The 21,352-nt window shown below is 54.2% G+C and overlaps 2 protein-coding genes across 5 annotated transcripts in view; one reads left to right on the plus strand and one right to left on the minus strand.

The window, feature by feature from the left end:
- Window positions 1-194: 194 nt before the first annotated feature.
- On the plus strand, window positions 195-5,710 carry TMEM74B (transmembrane protein 74B). 2 transcript variants are annotated; one of them, XM_027623079.1, is made up of 2 exons: window positions 195-299; window positions 4,268-5,710. In XM_027623079.1, the coding sequence occupies exon 2, from the start codon at window positions 4,309-4,311 to the stop codon at window positions 5,008-5,010; it is 702 nt and encodes a 233-aa protein (XP_027478880.1). In that variant the 5' UTR covers window positions 195-299; window positions 4,268-4,308; the 3' UTR covers window positions 5,011-5,710. The 2 variants fall into 2 exon arrangements, with proteins under 2 accessions (XP_027478880.1, XP_027478881.1); XM_027623080.1 differs by lacking the exon at window positions 195-299 and adding an exon at window positions 468-545.
- Window positions 5,711-15,646: 9,936 nt separating this feature from the next.
- PSMF1 (proteasome inhibitor subunit 1) overlaps window positions 15,647-21,352 on the minus strand; it is a 44,876-nt gene continuing 39,170 nt past the window's right edge. For all 3 annotated transcript variants that reach the window (XM_027622231.2, XM_027622232.1, XM_027622233.1), the window contains 3 exons: window positions 19,268-19,321; window positions 18,430-18,588; window positions 15,647-17,900 (listed from right to left, as the gene is read on the minus strand). In XM_027622231.2, the coding sequence (XP_027478032.1) occupies window positions 17,849-17,900; window positions 18,430-18,588; window positions 19,268-19,321 (265 nt within the window). In that variant the 3' untranslated portion in view covers window positions 15,647-17,848. The remainder of the gene's footprint in view (window positions 17,901-18,429; window positions 18,589-19,267; window positions 19,322-21,352) is intronic.

The following is a 21,352-nucleotide window of genomic DNA, read 5'->3' on the forward strand; positions in this document are numbered from 1 at the left end:
GCCCCGCCCCTGCACCCGGCCCCGCGGGCTCAGAGCTTCAATTCCCCGAGCTGGGGCGCTGGCGAAACAGATAAGCCCTCCGGGGACGGGGAGGGGCAGGAGCCCGATCCCCCGCCGGCACGACACCCAGCCTGCTACCCTCCTCCCGGTCCCTCCCCGCGCTAACTCTCCGGGCGCCCTCGCCGGCCGCGGGCGGAGCTCGATCGGCGGCGCTCGGAGCTCCCCGGCCCCCGCCCCTGCCCCTCCCTCCTCGGAGCCCCCAGCGGCCGCCGCCGTAGAGCCCCGCGCGGCGCGAGCAGGTACGTGCGCCTCCGCAGCGGCTCCGGGCCGGGCCGGGGAGGGGGCGGGAGCCGGGGAGGGCGAGGCGGTGGCGGCCGGGCCCGCGCGCGTCCGGGCTGCGCCGCAGCGGAGACACCGGCGGGCGGGCGGGCGCCGGTGCGGGGAGGCGGGCGGGCGCCCGGGGAGGACGCGCCCCTGCCCCGGGCCGCGGGCCGCCGGCACCCGCGTCTCCCGCGCGCGGAGACGGGGAGGGAGGCCCCGCGCAGGTACGCACGCGGACCGGGAACGGCGGGGGCCGGCAGGAGGCCGAGGGCCCCGGGCGCGGAGGGCCGGCAAGGGAGAGCTAGCCTGACCTCGCGGCCCGGCCGAAGGACACGCGGCGAGGGGAACCCGGGCGCACGGGAGTCCGCGAGGAGTCGGGCCTCCCTGGGCCGCCTGGCCGCCCTGCTACCGGCGCCGCCCGGCCGGCTCCGGCCTGGGCCGGCCCCGCCGCGTTTGTGGTCAAGGGCAGGAACAGGGGGTGTGAGCTGCGGGCAGGCGGGCGCGCGGTGCGGCGGGCAGCCGGGGTGCTGGGGTTTTCTGCGCGGAACTTTGGGTATAACAGCGTGGACCTGCGTGTGCGTTTGTGCGCGCCCCGAGGCTTTGTGTACAACTCGTGCGTGTGTGTATGGATGGGGTTTTGTGAAGCTTCACCCACGGCCGCTGTGCGTCTGTCTCCCCGCGTGTTAGTGCGCGCGGGGTGTGGGGTGGGGTGGGGTGCTGGGCCCCAGGCGGGTCTCGGTGGGTGTCGTCCGGGGCGGGGGGGTAGTTCACTGTGTGTGCGTAACCAGCTCTGCCCCTTCCCGGGGTGTGAGTCCCAGCGTGGTCTGCGGATCTTGGGGTCACACTGCGCGGCTTCCCATGTCTGGGCGCTGCCTGTGGTAAAGGTTCCTGGGGGTGTGCGTGTGGATCTGGGCTGTGTCTTTCGGGTCCTGTTGGACTGCAGATGAAATGAGTGATTGGAGTGTTACTGGTGCGGTGAGCAGTGGACACCAGCGTCTTTGTCAGTTTGTTTCTGCTTGTGTGTGTGTGTGGGGGGGCAGGTAATTGGGCATGCCCTTGTATAACTGGTGGGGACTGGTGGGGATCTCTGAATCTGTGTGGAGACATCACAACTCTGGGTGACAGGGAGCCTCTTTTTTCTCTGCCCTTTTCCTAACTCTGGCATCCTAAGAAAAAGTTTTGGGTTCCTGCTAGGTGAAAGAAAGCCCTGCTCCCAGAATTTGGGTGTCCTGAGTTTCCTTGGGATATGGAGGCATCAGCATGCTGGTCTGGGAGGGGAGGTCTTTGGGCCACTCCAGGAGCTGAGTTCTGTGGAGGGTTCTGAAGATCTGGGTGGAGGGGTGCACATCTGGACACCCATTGGGCAGGAATGGTCACCACCCCTCCCTGTTTGTGGTGGCACTCAGGAAAATGCTTTCGGTGCCACGAGTAGAAAAGCCAGGCAGCAGAGCACACCATACCTCTCCTCTCCATTTACTGGAAAGTGAGGACAGCCTGGGCAGAGCCTGGCTCTGAGTAGGTTGCCCGCTGCCCCGGGTTGGGAGAGGGATTGTCTGCCTGGGCCGGTTGCCAAGCCCTTCCTGAGGGCCGGCTGTGTTCCAAGCAAGCGGTCTGGGACCCAGACGGAATTCAGACACATCCTGCCCTCAAGCTGCTCACTGTGGTCTTAAACAGTGGGACAAAGTAGAGTCTACCAGTGGGGGCTGGAAGAGCCAGGGAGGGAGGGTGGAATGATGCCACAGGTGCAGAGAATGCGGGTTTGCAGGTTTGTAGGTGATAACAATTCTTAGGGAAACCGTATTCAACTCTGGCCCCCACATGCATGCCAGGGGTCCTGCCATGGTTTGTAAAGCAGAGATACTAATTCCTGCTCATGGGGCTGGTAAAGGTTACAGGAGAGACTCCCGAATGAAGTGCCTGCTATAGGGCGGGCGGGTGCTCAGCAAACGTTTATTAAATTGGAACTCGGGAAAGAGGGACGTGGTGGTAGGAATGGGTTGTAAGTGGAAACAGGCTTTGTACTCACATGAAAGGCCCTGCGTGTGCTAAGAGGAGGTATCTGCTGCAAAGTCCACGTTGGAGGGAAGATCAGAAAGATTGAAGAACGTGCCTTCTTGCACTGAGGCTCTCTGAGTTTCATTCATTCATTCGTTCCATTCATTTGCACTTCATTTGCTCATATTCTTTCTCTCGCTCTCTCACACACACACGCATGCACGCACACACACAGAACACAGGAGAATACACTCAGGTGTGGGAATGCAGAGAAACATCTAGAATCACTTGTATATGTGTGTGTAGACATAACCAGGGTGTGCGAGCCACTCTGTATCTGGGGGTCTCTGTAAGCACGGGGACTTGGGTCTGTGTGCCTGGGCCCTGGGTATGTGTGCCCCCAGGATGTCGGTGTGTACAGAGAAGGTCAGGAGTTCTAGATGCCAGGTGGGAAAGGGGCCTGAGGTGGGAGCTGGGAGCGGGGGCAGCACTGGATCTACCAAAGGGAGGACGCATCATCCACTCTAGCTGAGGGTGGTTGTGAGGGAATGAGGGCCTATGTTGGCCAGATTCTTCCATTTTGCAAGCGAAGCCAGGAATCCAGAGTTTAAAATGTAAAATCTTTTGCTTTTTATATATTGGGCAACTACTTCAAAAACAAGTGAACAGACCAAAAACAGCAAAAAAGCAAAACTTCGACAAGCCAAATATGGTCCATTGGCTGAAACTGGCATTCTCTGGCGGGAATGCACGTGTGCCGTCTGGGTGTGGGTAGGTGTGTCCGGATACTTGGGTGGGGTATCTCCTCTTTGAGCAGACACTGCCCCCTTCCCCCTGCCGCCTCAGCTCCCCTTCCGTGGTTCCCATCCAGGTCCCCCCCCCCCCCCCCCCCCGCCATCTTCTACTTCCATAAAGGCATTCGGCTTTGACCTCAGTCACGGCTCTCAAATGGGCTCCTTCCTCTTTGCCCTCTCAGCCACCATCCCTCCACCCCTGACCACAGCAGATCCCTCCCTGGACCCCTGACCTCCGCTCTCCTCCTTCCAATCCTGTCTTCCGTGCCGGAAGGAGCCCGAGAGAGCTTCCTGAAACCTAGGCAGATCAGCCCTCTCTGCGCCCACACCTTGCCTCCCTGGCTCCTTGGCCTGGCTTCCAGAGTCCTTTGAAAGCTGGTCCCCGCTGGCCTCTGAGGCACCCCTCTCTAGAATGCCCTTGCCCCCCACCTCCCCAGCCCCTCCCAGCTGGGGGATTTCCCACTCATCCTCGGAGGTCTGGTTCAAATGCCACCGACTCCTAGAAACTTCCTTGACTTTCTCCTCTTTGTCCCCACACCATCGTCCTCACCTCTGCCCCTCCCCGTGCCCGCAGTCACCCTCCTTTCATCATGACAGTGGCCATTAATTGAACTGGCTGCGGCCTCACATTATTTTATGAAATCCCCGCATCAACCCTAGGAAGGAGGCATTTCACTTACTCCCATTTAACAGATGAGAACATTGAATCTGGAGGGGTCACATCGCTTGTCCAAGTTCGAGTGGTGAAGCTGGGATTTGAACCTGATGTCCACTGTCCGAATGATAACTTACTGAGCACCTACTGTTCTGAGTCCTTTGTATGGATGATCTCAATTCCTATGCCAGTCCCATTAAGTAGGGAGGAGTAGTGTTATTGTCACTTAATAGACAGGGAAACTGAGGCCAGAGAGGATAAGTAAATTGCCCAAAGCCGTGTGCCAGCCAGTGGTGAAGCAGGGTCCTGGCCTGGATTGGATGGCACCACTCTGTCATTGTCTGATTCCCCATCTATCTCCACCTCCATCTGGCAGGCTCCCCCAGGTGGGAACTATGCCTGGCCACCCTCACATCGCTCCGGGCCGAGCATGAGGTCCGGCACCAGCAGGCTCCTGGTAGAGGTTTGTTAAACTCGACTGACTTTCTCTTTTCTCTTATAGCTGCCAAGGGGCCAAGGGATGAGCGGGGGCCCTCCTTCCCAATGGCATCTCCCCCCGGTCTGGAACTGAAGACACTGCGCAATGGCCCCCAGATCCCAAGGAGACCAGCTCCTCTGGGCCCGGCGGCTCTGCCCAGGGAGGGTGTGGAGAATGTCTGCTTTTCCTCAGAGGAGCGCGAGACCCATTTCCAGAACCCGGGGGACACCAGACTGGGCAGATCCCCCAGCCCCCCCGGAGGGGGGGTCCCCTCACGGCCCCGGTCCCAGCGGGACGATCTATCCCTGCGTTCAGAAGAGGGGCCAGGCCTAGAGCCCGTGAGCCGCCCAGTGGATTATGGCTTTGTTTCTGCTCTCGTTTTTCTGGTGAGTGGGATCCTCCTGGTGGTGACAGCATACGCCATCCCACGTGAGGCCCGCGTCAACCCTGACACAGTGACAGCACGGGAGATGGAGCGGCTAGAGATGTACTATGCCCGCCTGGGCTCCCACCTGGACAAGTGCATCATCGCGGGCCTGGGGCTGCTCACCGCGGGCGGCATGCTTCTGTCAGTGCTGCTGACAGTCTCCCTGTGCGAGGGCGGGCTGTACCGCCGGCCCACCTTCGTCCCCGGCAGGGGCTCCAGGAAGACCTACGGCTCCATTAACCTGCGCATGAGGCAGCTCAGTGGGGACGGGGGCCAGGCCCTGGTGGAGAACGAAGTTGTCCAGGTCTCAGAGACCAGCCACACCCTCCAAGGGTCTTAAGTAAGAGCCCACCCTGTGTGGCTGCTTGGGCCCCCAAGAGCCTGGGGTTGCAGACTGAGCTCCGCGGAGGGCCCTGCGGAAGGAGCCTTGGGTGGGTGCTGGAAGGGGGGAGTCCCAGGGCCAGGGCCAGGGCCAGGCCCAGGTGGCACGTGGGAGAGCGGCCCCCTGATCTGTTTGCAGATTGAGGTTTTGCCTAAGGTTTGTTTGGAGGATGGCTTCTGCTGCTAAAAATACAAAAGTTTGGAAACCACTGCCCTTGGAGGATGAGGTTTCTTGGCATTTCCGAGGATTGAGAGCCCTTTGAAAGGCTGCCCATCCTGTTCCTCATGCCTTGGGGAATTCCGGGATCTCTGCGGTCCTCATCAGCCAAGTGTGGGTGTTGGGCGACCTTGGAGGGACCCCCTTTCAGCCCTGACCGTCTGTTGGGAGGTGGCTTCCTGACGAGAGGAGAAATCTGCACTGAGGTGACCATCCCCTTTCCAGGCCTCAGTCCCCCTGCCTGGGAAGTGAGAGGGTTGGACTGGATGATCCCTGGGGCCCCTCCAGTTCTGCCTTAGGACTGGGAGCCCAGTAAATCTCTGCTTCTGGCCACTCCTACAGGAAGGGAGGGTGTCCGGCAGCTGCTCACCATTCTCGGTGCCATTTTCTGGCCCGGCTCTGGTGGCCCCCACTGTCATACATGTAGCAGCCCACACAGTCCTGCCAAAGAGCCCCCTAAGTCCCCCGGTTAGGCTGGGTTCAAGTCCACATTATCTTGCAAGGTCAAGTGCACAGACAAGAGGGCTCTTTCATACAAGAAAGGGTGAGGGCTTTGTTGTATTTCCGTGGACATGATGTGGGCTTCCAATACCTCCCCCTTCTCAATATTATGTCTCTGGGCCTCACCTTATTCAGGTAGCAGGAAAAAAATTTTTTAATGCTGAATTTGTAATCTCCCTTCTCCCCCTTAGCAGTAAAGCGAGCCCCAGTGTATGTGGGGAGAAATCAGGCACGTTCTGGTGGCCTGGAAGCTCCTATTGACCACTGTGTGTTCCGTTTTTTCCTGTGGCATGTTTGTAGGCTCAGTCCAGACTCAAACTACTGACAAGGAAAGGAAGTGGGCCCTAGGGGGCAGGGAGATAAAGGTGCTTGAGGACTGGGGGAGGCATTGCCCAGTGTGAACGGCCCAGTGTGAACGGCCCTAGGGGCCTTGGAGAGTACGTGCCTTCTAGGCCCCACTGGTGTGAAGACTCTAAAGGGGTCATTTCCATGAGCCCCCTGACCCCACGCAGGTCCTACTCACTCCATCTCAGTTGGCCAGGTGGGCCCTGGATCCTAACTGTTCTTTGGAGGTAGAGGGTAGGGTGGGAATGGGGTCTGTAGGCTAGAGCAGTCCTGATTAGCTGTAACCTGAGCCTTTGCTCCGGCGAGCTGAACATCTGGGCAATGTAACAGCACAGCTTCTAGGACAGATCAAATATCTGCTCCTGGCAGGTTTTACCAGGAGCAGAGGGGTTGGGGGAGGACTGGAGGGGACAAGGGCTGTTCAGCGTGGCCTGCGGGGTTCCGTTCCTGGCGTTGAAGGGGTGCGGTTTGAAAAGAACAAAGCCTCAAGTGGGTAAAAGATGCACAAGTCAGGGGCTTCCCTGATGTGTCTCTTGCCCCCACCCGTGCTCCAGAGGAGGAGTGGGTGCACAGAGTGACAGGAGCCGTTCTAGGTAAACCACAAAGTCGAGTTGAACATCCCAAATGATGGGCTGTTCCAACCCTACAGTGATGATAATACAAATACTGGTCCAAGCCATATGGACTACCAAGACGGCGGGGGCTCATTTGACTCCAAACTGTTGAGTAGATGCATCTGGGACCATCGGTGCCTATCAGTTTAAAGGCAGTGAATTGTACTTAGGGGCTAAATCTGTTGGAAGTGGAACCCTGGGAATCCCAGGTTTGCTCGAAGCCAGAGAAGCCTGCTTTGCATCTTCCTGCAGAAACTCCTTTAGAGGCAGTGATTACCTTGTCAGTAAATTAAGAAAACTTGAGCGGTGCCAAAAACATTTCCCCAAGACTACAGCTGAGCTCTCCCAGCCAGTGGGGCGGAAACAGATTTAGGAAGGAATCAGGGAGGAGCATGGCGCAGGGTGCCGAGAACTTTCTTTGTAGGTTTTTTTTGGGGGGGTAGGTGTGATGGGGTCCCAGGGGACCCTGTGGTCACTGGAACGTGCCTCACGTGCAGGAACTGCCTCTCCTACCCGACATGCTACTGGGGCCCCCCAAACCTTGCTTCCCTAGTGTGTTTGATATCCACTTTGGAGTTGGTAAACCTGGCGTTGAAACCGGGCTCTGTGACCTTGGGCAAGCTGCTTCACCTCTATTGTCTTCTCTGCGAAGCAGGAGAGGTATGAGGTCCAGTCACTAAGATCCCTCCTTCCCCACTTCAGTTAGGGATAACTGGATTAGACCTGAAACCTCGGGGCCCATATCCTGCCCGCCTTCTCTCATACCTCTCATCCTACCCATGAGCACATCTGGTTGGTTCTACATTAGGAATCTGCTCCCTGCCCAGTCCTCGGCCACAATTACCTGCTCCACATTGCACATTGCTATTCTAATTTCTCTCCTGTCCACCCTCTGTGCCCAGTTCATCTCCCACTTTGCAGCCAGACAGATTTAATTGGGTCAGGTCACTCCGCTGCTCAAAACCCTCCTATGGCTCCCTCTTACTCTGGGCAAAAGCCAAAATTCTCCTTCTGACCAGAAGTGGATGTACTGTCGAGGCCCTTCACTTGCCCCAGGCACCTTCCAAAGTCCTGAGTCAAAATTTTATTTGTAATTTTGATTTTTTTTTAAAGGACGGCCCCTTAAATTGCATAAATTCAGGTCCCCCTAGATGTGGGTCCGTCCCCCATGGTGGCCCATGAAACCCTACACGATCCGGCCCCTGTGGCTCTCTGACCTTATTTCTCACCCCTTCCTTGCCTCTCTGCTCACTACAGCCACACTTGTCTCCTTGCCGTTCCTCAACCCTGCCAGGCACACCCCCCCACCTCAGGGCCTTTGTACTTGCTGCTCCTTCTACCAGGAAGGCATTTCCCCTTAATATGTGCAAGGCCCACTCGCTCATCTCCTTAGGGGCTTTATTCACATACCACCTTTTCAGTGATTCCTCTGCTGACCGCCTGTTTAAAATTGCACCCTTCCCTCATCACAACCTCATTTTCACGTTTCCTTCCCTGCTTTATCTCTCTCCAGAGCACTCATCACCACTGCTGTGTTTTATACTTACTGTCTCTCTCTCCCACCACCTCCCCCACTGGATTGCAAGCCACAGGAGGGCCCAGGGCTAGAACAGTGCTTGACACCTGGTAGGTGTTCCGTGTCCAGTGAATGAATGTAACCCAAGCTTCCTCTGCCTGCTGCACTGCACCCAGGCCCTCCCTGGGCAGGGTCCCAGAGACCCACAGCCCCTGCCTCACCCCCTGGAATCCCCTCTAGGGGTGGGAGGGAGATAGTGGGATTCTCTGGGGTTCTCTTTAAAACGTCCCCCTCGGTACACGCACACACCTACACCTACACACGTGCAGGAGCACATACTTGTGCACGAGTGCATGCATGTGCAGGCCTGTGCACACGCGTACACACGACTTCCTCTTGTCTGACCTAGCTCAGAAGCCAGGACACATCCTCTCGAAGCAGCTCCAAGCCACAGCAACCCCTGGATTATTGAGAACGTATTCTCTTTCTCCAGAAGTCACAGGCCTTGCAATTCCCAGGATGCTAACCTCACAGCAATAGTCAAATTTCCCCTGTCCAGGTGATGGTGGTGTCTCTATCCTTCCTGCTTCCCTGTGGGTCCGAGGGGGGAAGATGTCCGTGGAGTGTTTCCACCTGGCATTTGGGGAGGAGACTGTGTGGTCCTGGCTGGGGACCGGATGAGCTGGGTCCTGCAAGTCACCCCTTCCCTAAGGGGCCTATGGGCCAATCACTGCCTCTCTGGTCCTCCAGAATGAAATTGGAAACCTTTCCACTCTGCCTTGTCTGGGGACTGAGGAGATCAGGAAACACAAGCAGAGGGCATTCCAAAGTAACGAGCATGTTTCCCTATGTCTGGAGAGCTTTGGAGGGGCAGGAGGAGGGAGGGGGAGGGAGGCATCATGAAGCCAGAGGAGCTGGAGTTCTGTCTATGGGTTCTGTCTGTGAGGAAAGTAGGGTGTTGGTGGCACTGACAAAGTCAAGGAGATGCCCTCCATCTGGGCCTGTTGGTTTCTCTGGGAGAGAGTAGATTCCCCTTGATGTCACCAAGGAGGTAGATTTCAGCTAAGGGAGGGAGAAGCTTGCTGAGACCTTGTCCTGGTTGGAGTGGAGCTCCTTGTTAGTGCAGGTATGTTAGATGACCGGTCAGGTGTTGGGTATCTTTAGGGATGGAGCATAGTAGAGTTGGGGAGGATTTCAACAAGAGGCTCCCCCAGCTTCCAACCCCCATTCTTTAAGGAGAGCCAACATCCCAATGGCCAGAGCCTGGCCCTCTGTATCTTCTTGTCTCCGGCCCAAATACCCTCTTCCCCAGATCATTCATCTTCCTGAGTCATGTCATCCAGGAGCAAACGAGAAGGCCCAGGATATCTGAATCGTGCTGCAGGTGGCAGGATTACTGCCTTCCTTTTCCCAAGAGGCCTTGCACTTCTGAGCTTTGTCCCTACTCAGATTTCAGAGGTTTGGGGGCAGGGCCCCTCATGGAGGGGGTCGACTGAGATGGCCCATCCAGTAAGAGTATACGGGAACTGGCTCCGGAGTCTGATTACCAGGATGCTTGGTGGATGTCTGACGTCCCCAAGCCTCTGTTTCCTCAACCGTAAAACAGGCTGCTAATAACAGCACCTTCCCCAGAAGGCATACCTGTAAAGCACTTGGCCAATTTGTATTGTAAAGCCAATACAGTTAGCTATTCACATTCATTCGCATCTAACCAGCATTCTTCCTTGGGCAAGACACTGTGGGGACACATGGCCCCTGCCCCTAAGTTAGTCACAGACTGCCTGGGGAAACAGGACAGTGCGCATCAGGTTGTGTGTGTGTGTGCGCGCGCGCGCAAGCGCATGCACGCACAAACAAGTGTGCGGAGGAAGTATCTGATTGAGTTGGGGTCAGAAAAGGCTTTCCTGGAAGGGATGACGACTAATAGGAATCTTAAATAGGGAGGCAGTGTCTGATATGAGGAGTGTCCGACGTAGGGAACAGGAAGGGTATACTGGGCAGGGGAACAGCATGAGCAGAGGCTTAGTGGCATACAAAGCCTGGGGTTTACTGGGGAGGGGGAAGTGAGGGAAGGGAGTCTGGAGGTTCTGTGCTGGAGTGTTGCAATGAAGCATGCTGAAGGGCAGGCATGTCATCATGGGGTGACCACAGTCCTCAGCTCACAGAGTTGTTATGAGGACTCTTTTGAGTTTGCACTGTATAGGGCAGGGCCCGGGGCCTGGTACATGGAGAGAGCTCACTGCCGACCATCATGACCGCCTGCAGATGTGTGTGGCAGGAAGTCTCTTCTGATGGCAGATGTGTCCTAGGGGTGACACTGGCACTGGGAGGCCAGCCCATGGGACTGTGGTCTCCAGCCACAGCCAGAGGACATGACCTCGACCTCCAGGCTCCAGCTCATCAGCCCATTCCTTCTGCACCCTCAAGCTGCCAAGGTCAGGTGCTGGCTGCTGTTCACCTGGGCCTAGGGGGAGATTAGTGAGTGGAAGGATCTTCTGGCAGGGAAGCTGGCCCCAGGGGAATAGGGAGGGCAAGGGAAGAAGGGGCTGCCATGCTGACCTCTTCCCGGGGGTTGGGGCATCTGGGCCACTACTGACTTAGTGTCAAGGACATTCAGAAAAGGCCATGTCCCTCCCTCTCCCAACTCTTCTCCTCCTCCTCTTTGGCTCCTTTCTTCGTGTCCACACTTTCTTTCACTGAAGCCACTCCTGGGGGTTAGGGGCCCACAGGTGAGTTGTTACTATTGCTGACTCCCTTTGAACCCCCGACTCCCCTCCTGAGAGTCCCCAGCCTCTCCCATCACAGATGAAAGCAGAGCCCACATGCCCATGCCTGCAGGGCTCAGCAGGTGACATTCACGAAGGAAAGCAGGAGGCCGTGGTCAGCGGTGGCAGGATTAAAGGGGCGCTTGCTTCAGCTCTGGCTGGCTGGTGCCCTGTGGTGGATGGGCTCAGGCTTGCCAGAGCTCCTGATCGGTCAAGAGCAACTGGGTATCTGGACATTGTGGGTGAAGGATGCTGATAGGGATTATCCCATGGCCTGAGAACTGTGAGGCAAAACGGAGGACACGGGAGTGTCTGATGAGATGCCGCCCGCCGGGCCCAGATATCCGCCCCCTGCCCCCTGTCCGGGGCTTACTAAGTCACTCCCGAGAGATGGGTACGCCCTCAACAAGTGGACCGACCTCTGCCTCTTGGCTGGAGTCTGGAAGTGCAAGGCCTGAAGACCACCTGAGTGCTGGCCATCCGAGATCCTTCACTCATTCTTTCAATAAAGATTTGAGCTCCAATTCTCTGCTAGGTTTGGAGATACAGTACTGAACAGATGAAAAACGTAGAGAGTACTCTGGAAAGGGCTTGAGATATATCTTCTGGAACTCAGGAGGTGTTTGTGAACGAGGAAATGAGGTCTGTTTCTGCCCTGGAAAATTTCTGATGTGGGAGGCCATGAAGTGGCCTGTGCTGGCTTGAAGGGACAGTGGTGTTGGGGAGGAAGGGCAGTCCTGCCTTCCCTCCTGGTGTTCTAGGCACATGGAGGACCCTGTGGCTGGAGGGGCTCCGAGTGTTGGTGCAGGGAGGGGAGGAGAGGCTGGAACTGTGGGTGGCGGGGCACAGGTGGCTGTGAAGCCAGCACACTAATTTGAGAAGCAGATGGGCTGTGAGCCTCTGGTGTAGACAGAAGCTCCCATCCTCTCTGAGGGTCCAGGACAAAGCTCTCATCACCCTCCCCAAAATTATGCCTGCTGTTACCTGGGGACCCCACATCAAAAACCCCGCCCAAATCACCTAGTATGAACTAGAGCAAGAGCGCCTCCCCCCGACCCCATCCGCATCAGGCCAGTGAAGAGACATTTCGCTTTTTTGTTTTCCTTCTCATTCTACCACAGAGGAGCAGCAAAGGTCTAAAAGAGATCAGGGGAGACCTCTTGCACCTGCAGTTCTAACTGGACTGGACCGAGTCTGAGAGTCAAAGAGATCAGTGGTTATTGGTTGGGCTGTAGATGCGGAGATGAGAAAGGGGGCGTTGGCAGAGGTCAGCTGGATGACAGAAAACACTTTGTGTTTGTACCTTTCGTTGAACCAGTTACGCATTACACACGTCAGTCATCCCATTTGTAAGTGAAATACCGTGTTCTCTCTCTGCCAGGCACTCTTCTAAGCATTTGCCTCTAGTAGCTCATTTAAACTTCACAACCACCTTGCAGAGTAGGTGCTGTCATTACCTCCATCGTACAGATGAGGAAGCTGAGGTTAAGTGACTTGCCCAGGGTCACACAGGCTGGTGCCCAGCAGAGTCAAGACTCAAATTTAATAATATGCCGTCATGCCTCTTATTACATTTAATAACATGCGGGCAAGAGCATGTTGGTGGGTGGATCTGGGCCGTGGGCTGCCACTTTGAGGCCTGTAGTTTCAGTGTGTTGGGAAGCTCTATGGGGGAGAGGCGGAGGGCAGGAGGTGGGTGGAGTACTGAACTGGGCCAGGCCCATGGCCCCTTTAGAATCATGGATTCTCACAGATGGGCAGGATCTTAGAGACAGTCAGGTCGACCTTTAACCCCATTGTACTGATGCGGAAACCCATAGGGGGGCAGGACTTGCCCAGGATCACCATGGCTCAGGCCCTCTGCCTGTCCCCCTCTTCTTCATAGGCTTCTCACTTGAATTTATGTCCTGGGAACCAGGAAGCCTACAGGATGAAATTGAGTTCCTGTGATTCTAATCTGAAGGAGGGGAGGGCAGGACTGTCTTGGAAGCAGAACACCTAGATCCAGGTCCCTTTCTCTTAGGGATGCCTGCCTGCCCCAGGAGTGGGCCATCCTGGATTGGAGAGCAGCCACCATGGTTAGGCTTACCCTGGCCCAGAGGCAGCTGCACAGAAGGATGGTGCTGACCAGGGTGCTGAACCTGGATGGCCCCTTCCTCTAACACTCAGCCTAGCTGAGGGGGGAGGGCCGTGGACGGGAAGGAGACTTCCAGCTTCAGGAATGGGTTTTGCACAGAGATCCATGCTTCTCCCCTGGAGAGGGTGTGGGGATCTGGGTACAGCCGTTCTACGACAGAGCACTGGCTTGAGAACCAGGCTGACCCAGGTTCCCATCATGGTTCTGCCATCCCTAGAGGGGCAAGCCTAGCACGGCAACCACTGCTGCTAACAGTGTTTACCTTGCGGGTGGCTAGAGTACTACACGAGACTAGGAAAACTGAGTACACCGTGGGCACCAGATAAATGCTTGTTTCTTGCATTGGAGGGCAGCCTTATCCTGAGCCCTCAGCTGTATCCATCCGTATGGCCTCAGTAATAGTAACTGGCACCCACTGAGCTCCAACTGTCTGTTTATAAGACACACTATTTGGTAGGACCCTGCAACAATCCTAAAGGTAGAGGTATGGCTGACTTTGCAGATAAGGCCACACACCAGCAAAGGGAAGTCTGTGAGTCATACCCATTCCTGCCTGATGCTCAGACTCCTGCTTGGCTTTGAGCAAGCCAAGCCTACTGGACCTTTTCAAACCCCCTTTTTCTCATGTAGAGAATGACGACACTACCTCATTATGGTTGTTATGATTTGAAGATACAACGTATGCTATCTTACAAGGGTACATGCATATTTAGACACATACATGAAACACATGTGATTGACCCATGGGGGCAAGGGAATGGAATGGGTAGGGAGGCAAAACCTGAAAAACAAAGTGAGGGGGTTCTTGCATACATTAGTCATAGTGTGTCATGAACCGAGAAGACTGGCTGAATCCTTTGCACCTGAGAGCCAGGTGAAAGGAAGCGATACAGACATGACACTGGAGCGTCTCAAACTTTTCATGTGCACGTGAATCACCTGGTGAACTTGTTAAAATGCAGATTCTCATTTACTAAGTCTGGGGTGGAACCCGGGATTCTGCATTTCTAACAAGTTCCCGGTGATGCTGCCGGAGCAGCTGGTTTGAGTGGCAAGGGTATAGAGAGTCTTCCCTTTCCTTCTCGGGAGTTCTCAAACTTGCTGGACCATAAGCATCTGAGGAACTCATAAAAAACAGATTTAAAAGCCTGACCCTAGAAATCCGGATCGAGGTGTGGGTTGTGGCCAGGATGTACTGTGTACTTTGAGCAAGCACCACAGGAGACTGTTAAGCTCAGGCAAGCTGGGAAGTGTGGCTGCGGTAGTCCTCTCTACCCCGGCCCTGGTGCAGCCAGACCCAGGACACGGAGTAGACAGAAGCAAAGAGAAACAGGGCCAGCTCTAGAAGTGGGAAGGAAACAAGGCAAGGAACAGAAAAGGTGGGGACACGGGGGCTGCCAGAGGTAGGACAAGTGGTCTATGGCAGGTCACCATAAGATAAAGATTTGGAATCGAACGTTTCTTTTCCTTGTAAGCCACTGGGTAAATGAGAAATTTCAAACCAAGCAAAAGTAGTGCCATGAACTGCACTAGACCTGGAAAGGTCATGAGAACTTCCCTACAGACAAGACCCGTCCTATAGCACATCCTGACCAGAACCTTTCCAAGTCAAACCAACCCCTCTGTAGCTTACCAGCCATGGTCACCCGAAGGTGGCTCCTACCAAAGCCATGCTCTTCTCCCCAGGGGTGACGGGTTCTGGTCTCTGTCTTGCTCAGCCTAGGTCAAATTCTTTTTTTTAAAAACAAACAGAAGACAAAACCATATGAGATACCACTTCGCACCTACTAGGATGGCTCTACACGAGAAGACTAGCAAGTACTGGCGAGGATGTGGAAAAACTAGAACCTTCATGCCCACCGTCAGGGTATGGTGCGGCCATTTTGGAAAAATCTAGCAGTTCTTCAAAAAGTTAAACTGAATTGCCACACAATCAAGCAATTCCACTCCTAGGTATACACCCAAGAGAAATGAAAACCTAGGTCTACACAAAAACCTGTACACAAATGTCCACAGCAGCATTATTCATAGACAAAAAGCGGAAACAACCCAACAACTGTCCATTAACTGCTAAGTGGATAAAGAAAATGTGGTATAGATCCATACAATGGAATATTCTTCAGCCATCAAAAGGAATGCAGTACTTAACACCGGCTACAGCGTGGACATGAATCTTGAAAACGTGAAGTGGAAGAAGCCAGACACAGAAGGCCACATGTTGTGTGATTCTACTTAGGAGAACTGTCCAGAACAGGCAAATCCTTAGAGAGAAAACAGACTAGTGGTTGGAGGGGGGCTGGGGCGGGGGTAACTGTTAATAGGTTACGGGGGTTTCTTTTTGAGGTGGTAAAAAATGTTCAGGAATTCAATGTGGTGATGGATGCACTACACTGTGAATATGCTAAAAACCACGGAATCACACACTTTAAAAGGGTAAACTTTATGGGTATGTGAAGTGTATCTCAATAAAGCTGTTATTTAAAAAAAAAAAAGTAACAGGTATTGAGTGCTGATTTTATTGTTAGGCTTCCACCTTTCGAGTTCCACAAGACATACCCGCAACCATTCCCGCTGGCTGCCTGGGGACTGCTCATGGCTGGAAGGAGGGAAGTGGCAGCATGATGTGGAAGCTGCTGAAGGCCCTGTTCACCTCCCCCCACACAACTAAGACATTGTCTGTGTTCCTCAGTGTCCTTGATACAAGAAGACCCATGCAAAAAATGGCTGATTCTGCAGATGAAAGTCATGAAGTTTCTGTTCTCAGAAAACAGAATTATGTCTAAGACCATCCTTTCAACCTTTGCTACTAGAAAACCTACGTGGCAAATCTATTGTTCCAATCATCTTTTCCTCAAAACATGGTTCTAAAAGTGATCCACTTTCCCCGCTTGTCTGATGGTTTCTAGTGTGATGTTTCTTTAAATGCTTCCTTTCATAATAAAGGATGCTCCTGTGACCAAAGTGCCCCAAGTCCTTTCCGTAGCAGGTATGAACCAATTCCAAAACAAAAACATTCCACCCATTCGCAGGCCCCTGAGGAAGAAGACTATGACTGGTGATTGCATTCGTAGCTCTGCCCAATCTCTGAGTCTCTCTCCAGAGCAGAAATGTTCTCAAGGCTGTGAGGTGGTCTTCTACTGAATCAGTGCTTGAGATGGGGTCTGCCAGAAATGCCCGGGGAGCCTGCTCATGCTAGCCTCCCCCACCCAGGCCCCAGTTTAGTGTACCCCTAACCCACACTCAGACAGGCAGTCCCAGGCTATAGCATATTAGCACACACCTCAGGAAGGCTCTGGTAACCTACCCTCTGCCCATAAATAGTATGCCCTAATACAGGGAAAGAACCCAAGGAGCTGAGAAGTAAAATGACCCACCCATGGATGAACTGCTAGTTGTGGAGGGAAAGTGACTAGTGCCTTGATCTCTTGCCTCTGAGCCTGGTGCTCTATTGTGCTCTTTCCACTCCAGCACAGGGGTTCATCACTGACCACGTCTGTCAGGCCTCGGGCTGAAAAGGATCCGGAGAACACCAGAGGTCAGGCGGGCCTGGACAAAGGCCACAGGCTTCTAGAGGCTGGGGCTCCCTGGGGGTGAAAGTCCCTCCTGAGTGCTTTCTTGCTTCACTAGCTACTCCATCCACCCCAGCCATTGGTGTCCAGAGGCTGGGCTCCCTGCTCCTGCCAGAGTTCAATACCATACCCAGATGGAGCCCACGTTCCTCGGCTCTTCTTGTCCGGGCCCCGAGGGGCACTGAGTTACTCTGTAGGTAAGTGCCATACAGAGCCTCGAAACTTCATTCCTTCCTTTGCCCCCATTTCTGGAGGTGGCTACACACAGAAGCAGACACCAGAATGTTTTAGAGTAGGAAGGGCCCCTCAGATTTAAAAGGCAACAAGAAAGCCCTGGGAGGGGAAAGCCCTTCAGGTCAGCTCAGTAAGTCAGTGGCAGAAATGAGATCAGCCTTCAGGTCTGTTTATTCTTCTGCTTAGAGGCTGCCATCGTCCAGGCACAGACGGACCGGAGGATGTGCGCACAGGCGGGACTGGAGGATGCTGCCCTTCTCAGAATGACGCAGGCTTTCTGCAGTGTGCCTGCCCTTGTGAAAGTCATCCTTGTGGCCCTATGGGGTTTCCAGCCCCTCATTTTCAGCCTTGCAACCACACTGGGACCCACCTTAGTGATGTCAGGAGCAAGAAAGCAATTTATGACGGGAAGGGGCCTAAGAAGCAAGAACAGGCCGTGGGTAGAAGAGTCATTTAGCCCCACAAAGATTTAAACCCTCGAGTCTCAGAAATGGAAGGAGCTGGGCAGTAAAGAACAGTGGGAGACTGGCAACATGATTTTTGTATTGACATTTGGTTCTTATAGTAACATCCAAAATGCGTTCTGTTCTTATAGCGCTGCAGCTGGGACAGCATCGGGCCGGGGGGAGATGTTGCCGGAGTCTCCCTTGAGAAGTGTGGGGGAGCTGGTGGGGAGAAAGACACAATGATGTCTCTTTGGGACCTATATGCAGCCAGGTGGAGAGCTGCAGCAGGTGCCTTGGCTCTGACAGGGGGTGGGGAGGCGATCTCAGCCGGCCCGCAAACACATGGGCAGGGTCCCTTGCCCCCAGCCCGCAAGAACACGGTTGCTGATGGGGCCAGCGGCGGCAGCTCCAGGACAGTGGAGGGAAGGCTGGGCTGTTACATTCTTGAGGCCTTCACAGGTACATGTCATCGAAGCCCGGCGGGGGGAGATGGTCTGGGTTAGGTCTGGAATGGAAAGAGGGGCTGGTGAGTTGGGAGTGATGGAGGGGCCAGCGCACACAGGCAGATGGGCCCTGAGGGCAGAGGGAGCCTGTCCTCCAGAACGATGCGGTACTTTGTGGGGCTGAAGAGCATGTGCTCTACAGCCATGGATTGAATCCTGATTCTCCCACCTTGGAGAAGTTAATTCATCTTTCAGGGCCTTGATTTCTATAGGATGTGAAGGGTAATATGCACCCAGGAGTGTTGCTATTAGGATCCAGCGAGTCCCCGACACAGACTAAACTTCAGTAAGTGTGAGAAGCTCTTCCTCCTCTGAGTGCTCCCTAACGGGGGGCTGGAGGAAGGGGGGCACCGAGGAATGGAGAGCTCCAGGAAGGCATCAGGCAGGGGCCCGGAGGAGGCCCCACTCCCTTGGCAGTGGCGGAGGGAGCCAACAGCACCTCTGCACCTGCAGTCAGACCCCTCGTTCCTGCAACGCTGGGTGGAGCTGCCATCAGGCCCTACTTCCCAGCATGCCTGCGTGAGTACCTACCCAGATGGGCTGGTCCCAATGGGTCCAAAGGGGTCAAAGCGTGCTCCTGGGGGCACAGCGCCTGGAGGAAGACGGTTTGGGAGGCCTGAGGATGGGTCAATGAGTGCTCTCGGGAAGCCAGACCTCAGGGGATCCACAATCATGCCACCTCTCCGACACCTGAAGCAAGAAGAAAAGATGGGTGAGCAGGCATGGCAAGGAGTTGCTGGAGAAGAGGCGAAGGAGGGGAGAGCGGACTAAGAATGCCCGGGCTAGCTACTGTGGACAGCTCAAGCAGACACAGGTGGATGGTTGTCTGAGCGCCAGCAGAAATGGGCAAGAACAAGAACACCAAGGGCACGCGGCCTGGCCCTTTAGCTCTCCAGGCTCCCTGAACCCACAAAACGGAGATTCCTGCCATGTCCTACATCCAGGGGGGACAATTTGATCAAGAACAGGTGCCAGAATGCCAAGGTCCATGAAGAACCATCGCAAGGCTCCGCAGGGCACTACTTTAGGTCTACGGACTAGCAGTAGCATTGAGACAATTCACAATGCTGGCTTTCTTGCGGTTTCCTTAGAGGGCCTCAGGGTGATCTGTGACCCCCCCCACCAGGGCCAGCGGGTGACAGAGGAGCTGCCTGCCTGGCTTGCTCAGCCCTCCCCCACAGCAGAGCTCGCCGCAGGGTTCCAGGCACGGCAGAGTGGAACAGTGGGGGGACTTCGCAGCCTCTCAGCCACGGCGGCCTCCGTCACCCCAAAGGAAGACTGACAGAAAGCTCTAAGATTAGAAGATGAGTGGGGGCTGAAAAGTCACAAGAGTAGGCTGTGTTGCTGACCCCTCCCCAGCAGTACTCACCCAAAGGGGTCCAGGTCCTCTCCCCCGACAGCAAACGGGCCCAGGGGATCACACCTGAAACAAACAAGGGGCAATTACCACAAGTCCCAGAGCAGTCGGGCGCCTGGGTTCCCAGGGGCTTGAACCCTACGCCTGTGGGGTCACAACTCCACTCCCAGGCAGGGGAGAGCCCCGCCTGAGACCGTAACACAAGGGCTACTTCAAAGTGGTCTTCAGCACAGACTAACGCTGATAATGTTACAAGGGCAATACTGAAAAGAGCTGACCACAAAGCAAACCCAAGGAGGATCCCAATACTGTCAAAAGTACAAATATTAACCATGGTATCCTCCAGATAAAATTTTATTTATTTACATTTTTCTCAAGTTCCTAAACTTCGTGTAAAGAACCAAGAACTTTTAGATCAGAAAATATCCGAACACTAAAACCAGAACGCCAAGACCAAGATTTAAAAGCTTCCAGGCTGGAGTGAGATGGGTGCCCACATACAGCTAGAACAGGGCTCCGCAGCCGTTTTCCATGATGGCCTCTGCAGAGGCCACTTCATTCCCACAGACACCGCAGATCTGTTTACGCACTGCAGCCCACTGGAGGGCCACAAATGACTGTCACCTCGAAGAGTGTTCCACCCCAACACCAAGAGCCCATTTTTACTCTCACTGGGAATTCACAAGCTAGAAGCATGAAGCGAGGGCGTGCTTTCTGGAGAGCAATTCTATACTGTCTAACATACATACCATAACGTGCGTCTTTCAGAAGTCTTAGACTCTTTGACCCAACAGTTTCATATCTAAGTATTCATCTTAAAGAACAACACATCATTCAAATTAAAATAGCACCACAGAGACTTTAATCAAGGGAACTGGAGTTGGCCTAAATAGGGACCAGTTAGGCACGTTATGGTATATCCCTAAATGCAATTATGGAGACAATGTTCTTAGAGAGTTTCAAACTGAGATGAAAAGATGCTTATGCTCCAGTGTTAACTGTGGGGGAAAAGGACAGCCTAGGAATAGCCCAGGAAATCAATGGTGAGAAATGCGTGTGTGGGTGTGTATGTATAAATAAAACTACAAAGAAGCACACTGAAAATGTAAACAGTGGTAACTTACTCCTGAAATGATTTTCTTTATACTTTCCTGCTTTTTTCTATAAAGGATATGGATATAATAAAACAAAAAACATTTAAAATTTGCAAAAGCGTGCTCTAGAGTCTGCCTGGAGTCCTAGCGAGCGATACGAACCTGGCAGTTCTGAGGTTGGGGGTGGGGTGGGGTGTTCCTGCCAGACCTCCGGAGCTAAACAGCAGCTAAAATATGCTTATAGGTGAGGAGCCATTAATTAAAGAACTGGGAAAAAAATCCAAAAGGTGTTTCTTCAGCCAGTTCTAGCTAATATGCTGGAAAGGATACTGTGATTTAGGTAGATGTGGCTAGGTTTCCAAGGGAAGGAATTTTTCCTGACCTAGATGACTGTTCCCAAGTCATGGTTCATGGAGCTGGTGGTGGAAGTTTCTGGTGACCTGTGTTATCATCCTGCCACCCCGGATACCCCAGGTGTGCTGGAGAGTTGCGAACATCTCACTTACTATCCCCGTGACCTGCCCTGCTACAGATCAGCAAACAGAAGGAGCTTCTAATGGCTATAAGAATGCCTGGGAGAACAGAGCCGTATTGCTCCTGAAACACGCAGCCTTCTCTCTTTCTCTCTCCTGGGCCACAGAGCGTGGGGCAGGGAGAACAATGGAGGCTGGAAAGGCAGCTGCCGGGCCCACCCTGACCAATGGGTACTTGAAATTGTCACAGCATATCCTTTGACTCAACACTTAACACACCCTCACTGTAACACACGCACACTTCTGTGAACTCGTTAAGTGCATGCTCAGAACCCACATTAAAATAGTCTCAGTCCAGAATGTTGAATGAGGCAGGCTACAGGGATTTAAAAGAAAGGTAATTTTTGTATATGGTCTCTGGAATCAAGCCCCTCCTACTTCATCTGGTAATCAACCGAAGGAGAGTGTTACACACTAATGCTGTAGGCGAAAGAGCGTGGCTGGGCCCATGGGACCATATGTCCCAGCTC

This window comes from Zalophus californianus, chromosome 8, assembly GCF_009762305.2.
Source record: "Zalophus californianus isolate mZalCal1 chromosome 8, mZalCal1.pri.v2, whole genome shotgun sequence".
NCBI lineage: Eukaryota > Metazoa > Chordata > Mammalia > Carnivora > Otariidae > Zalophus > Zalophus californianus.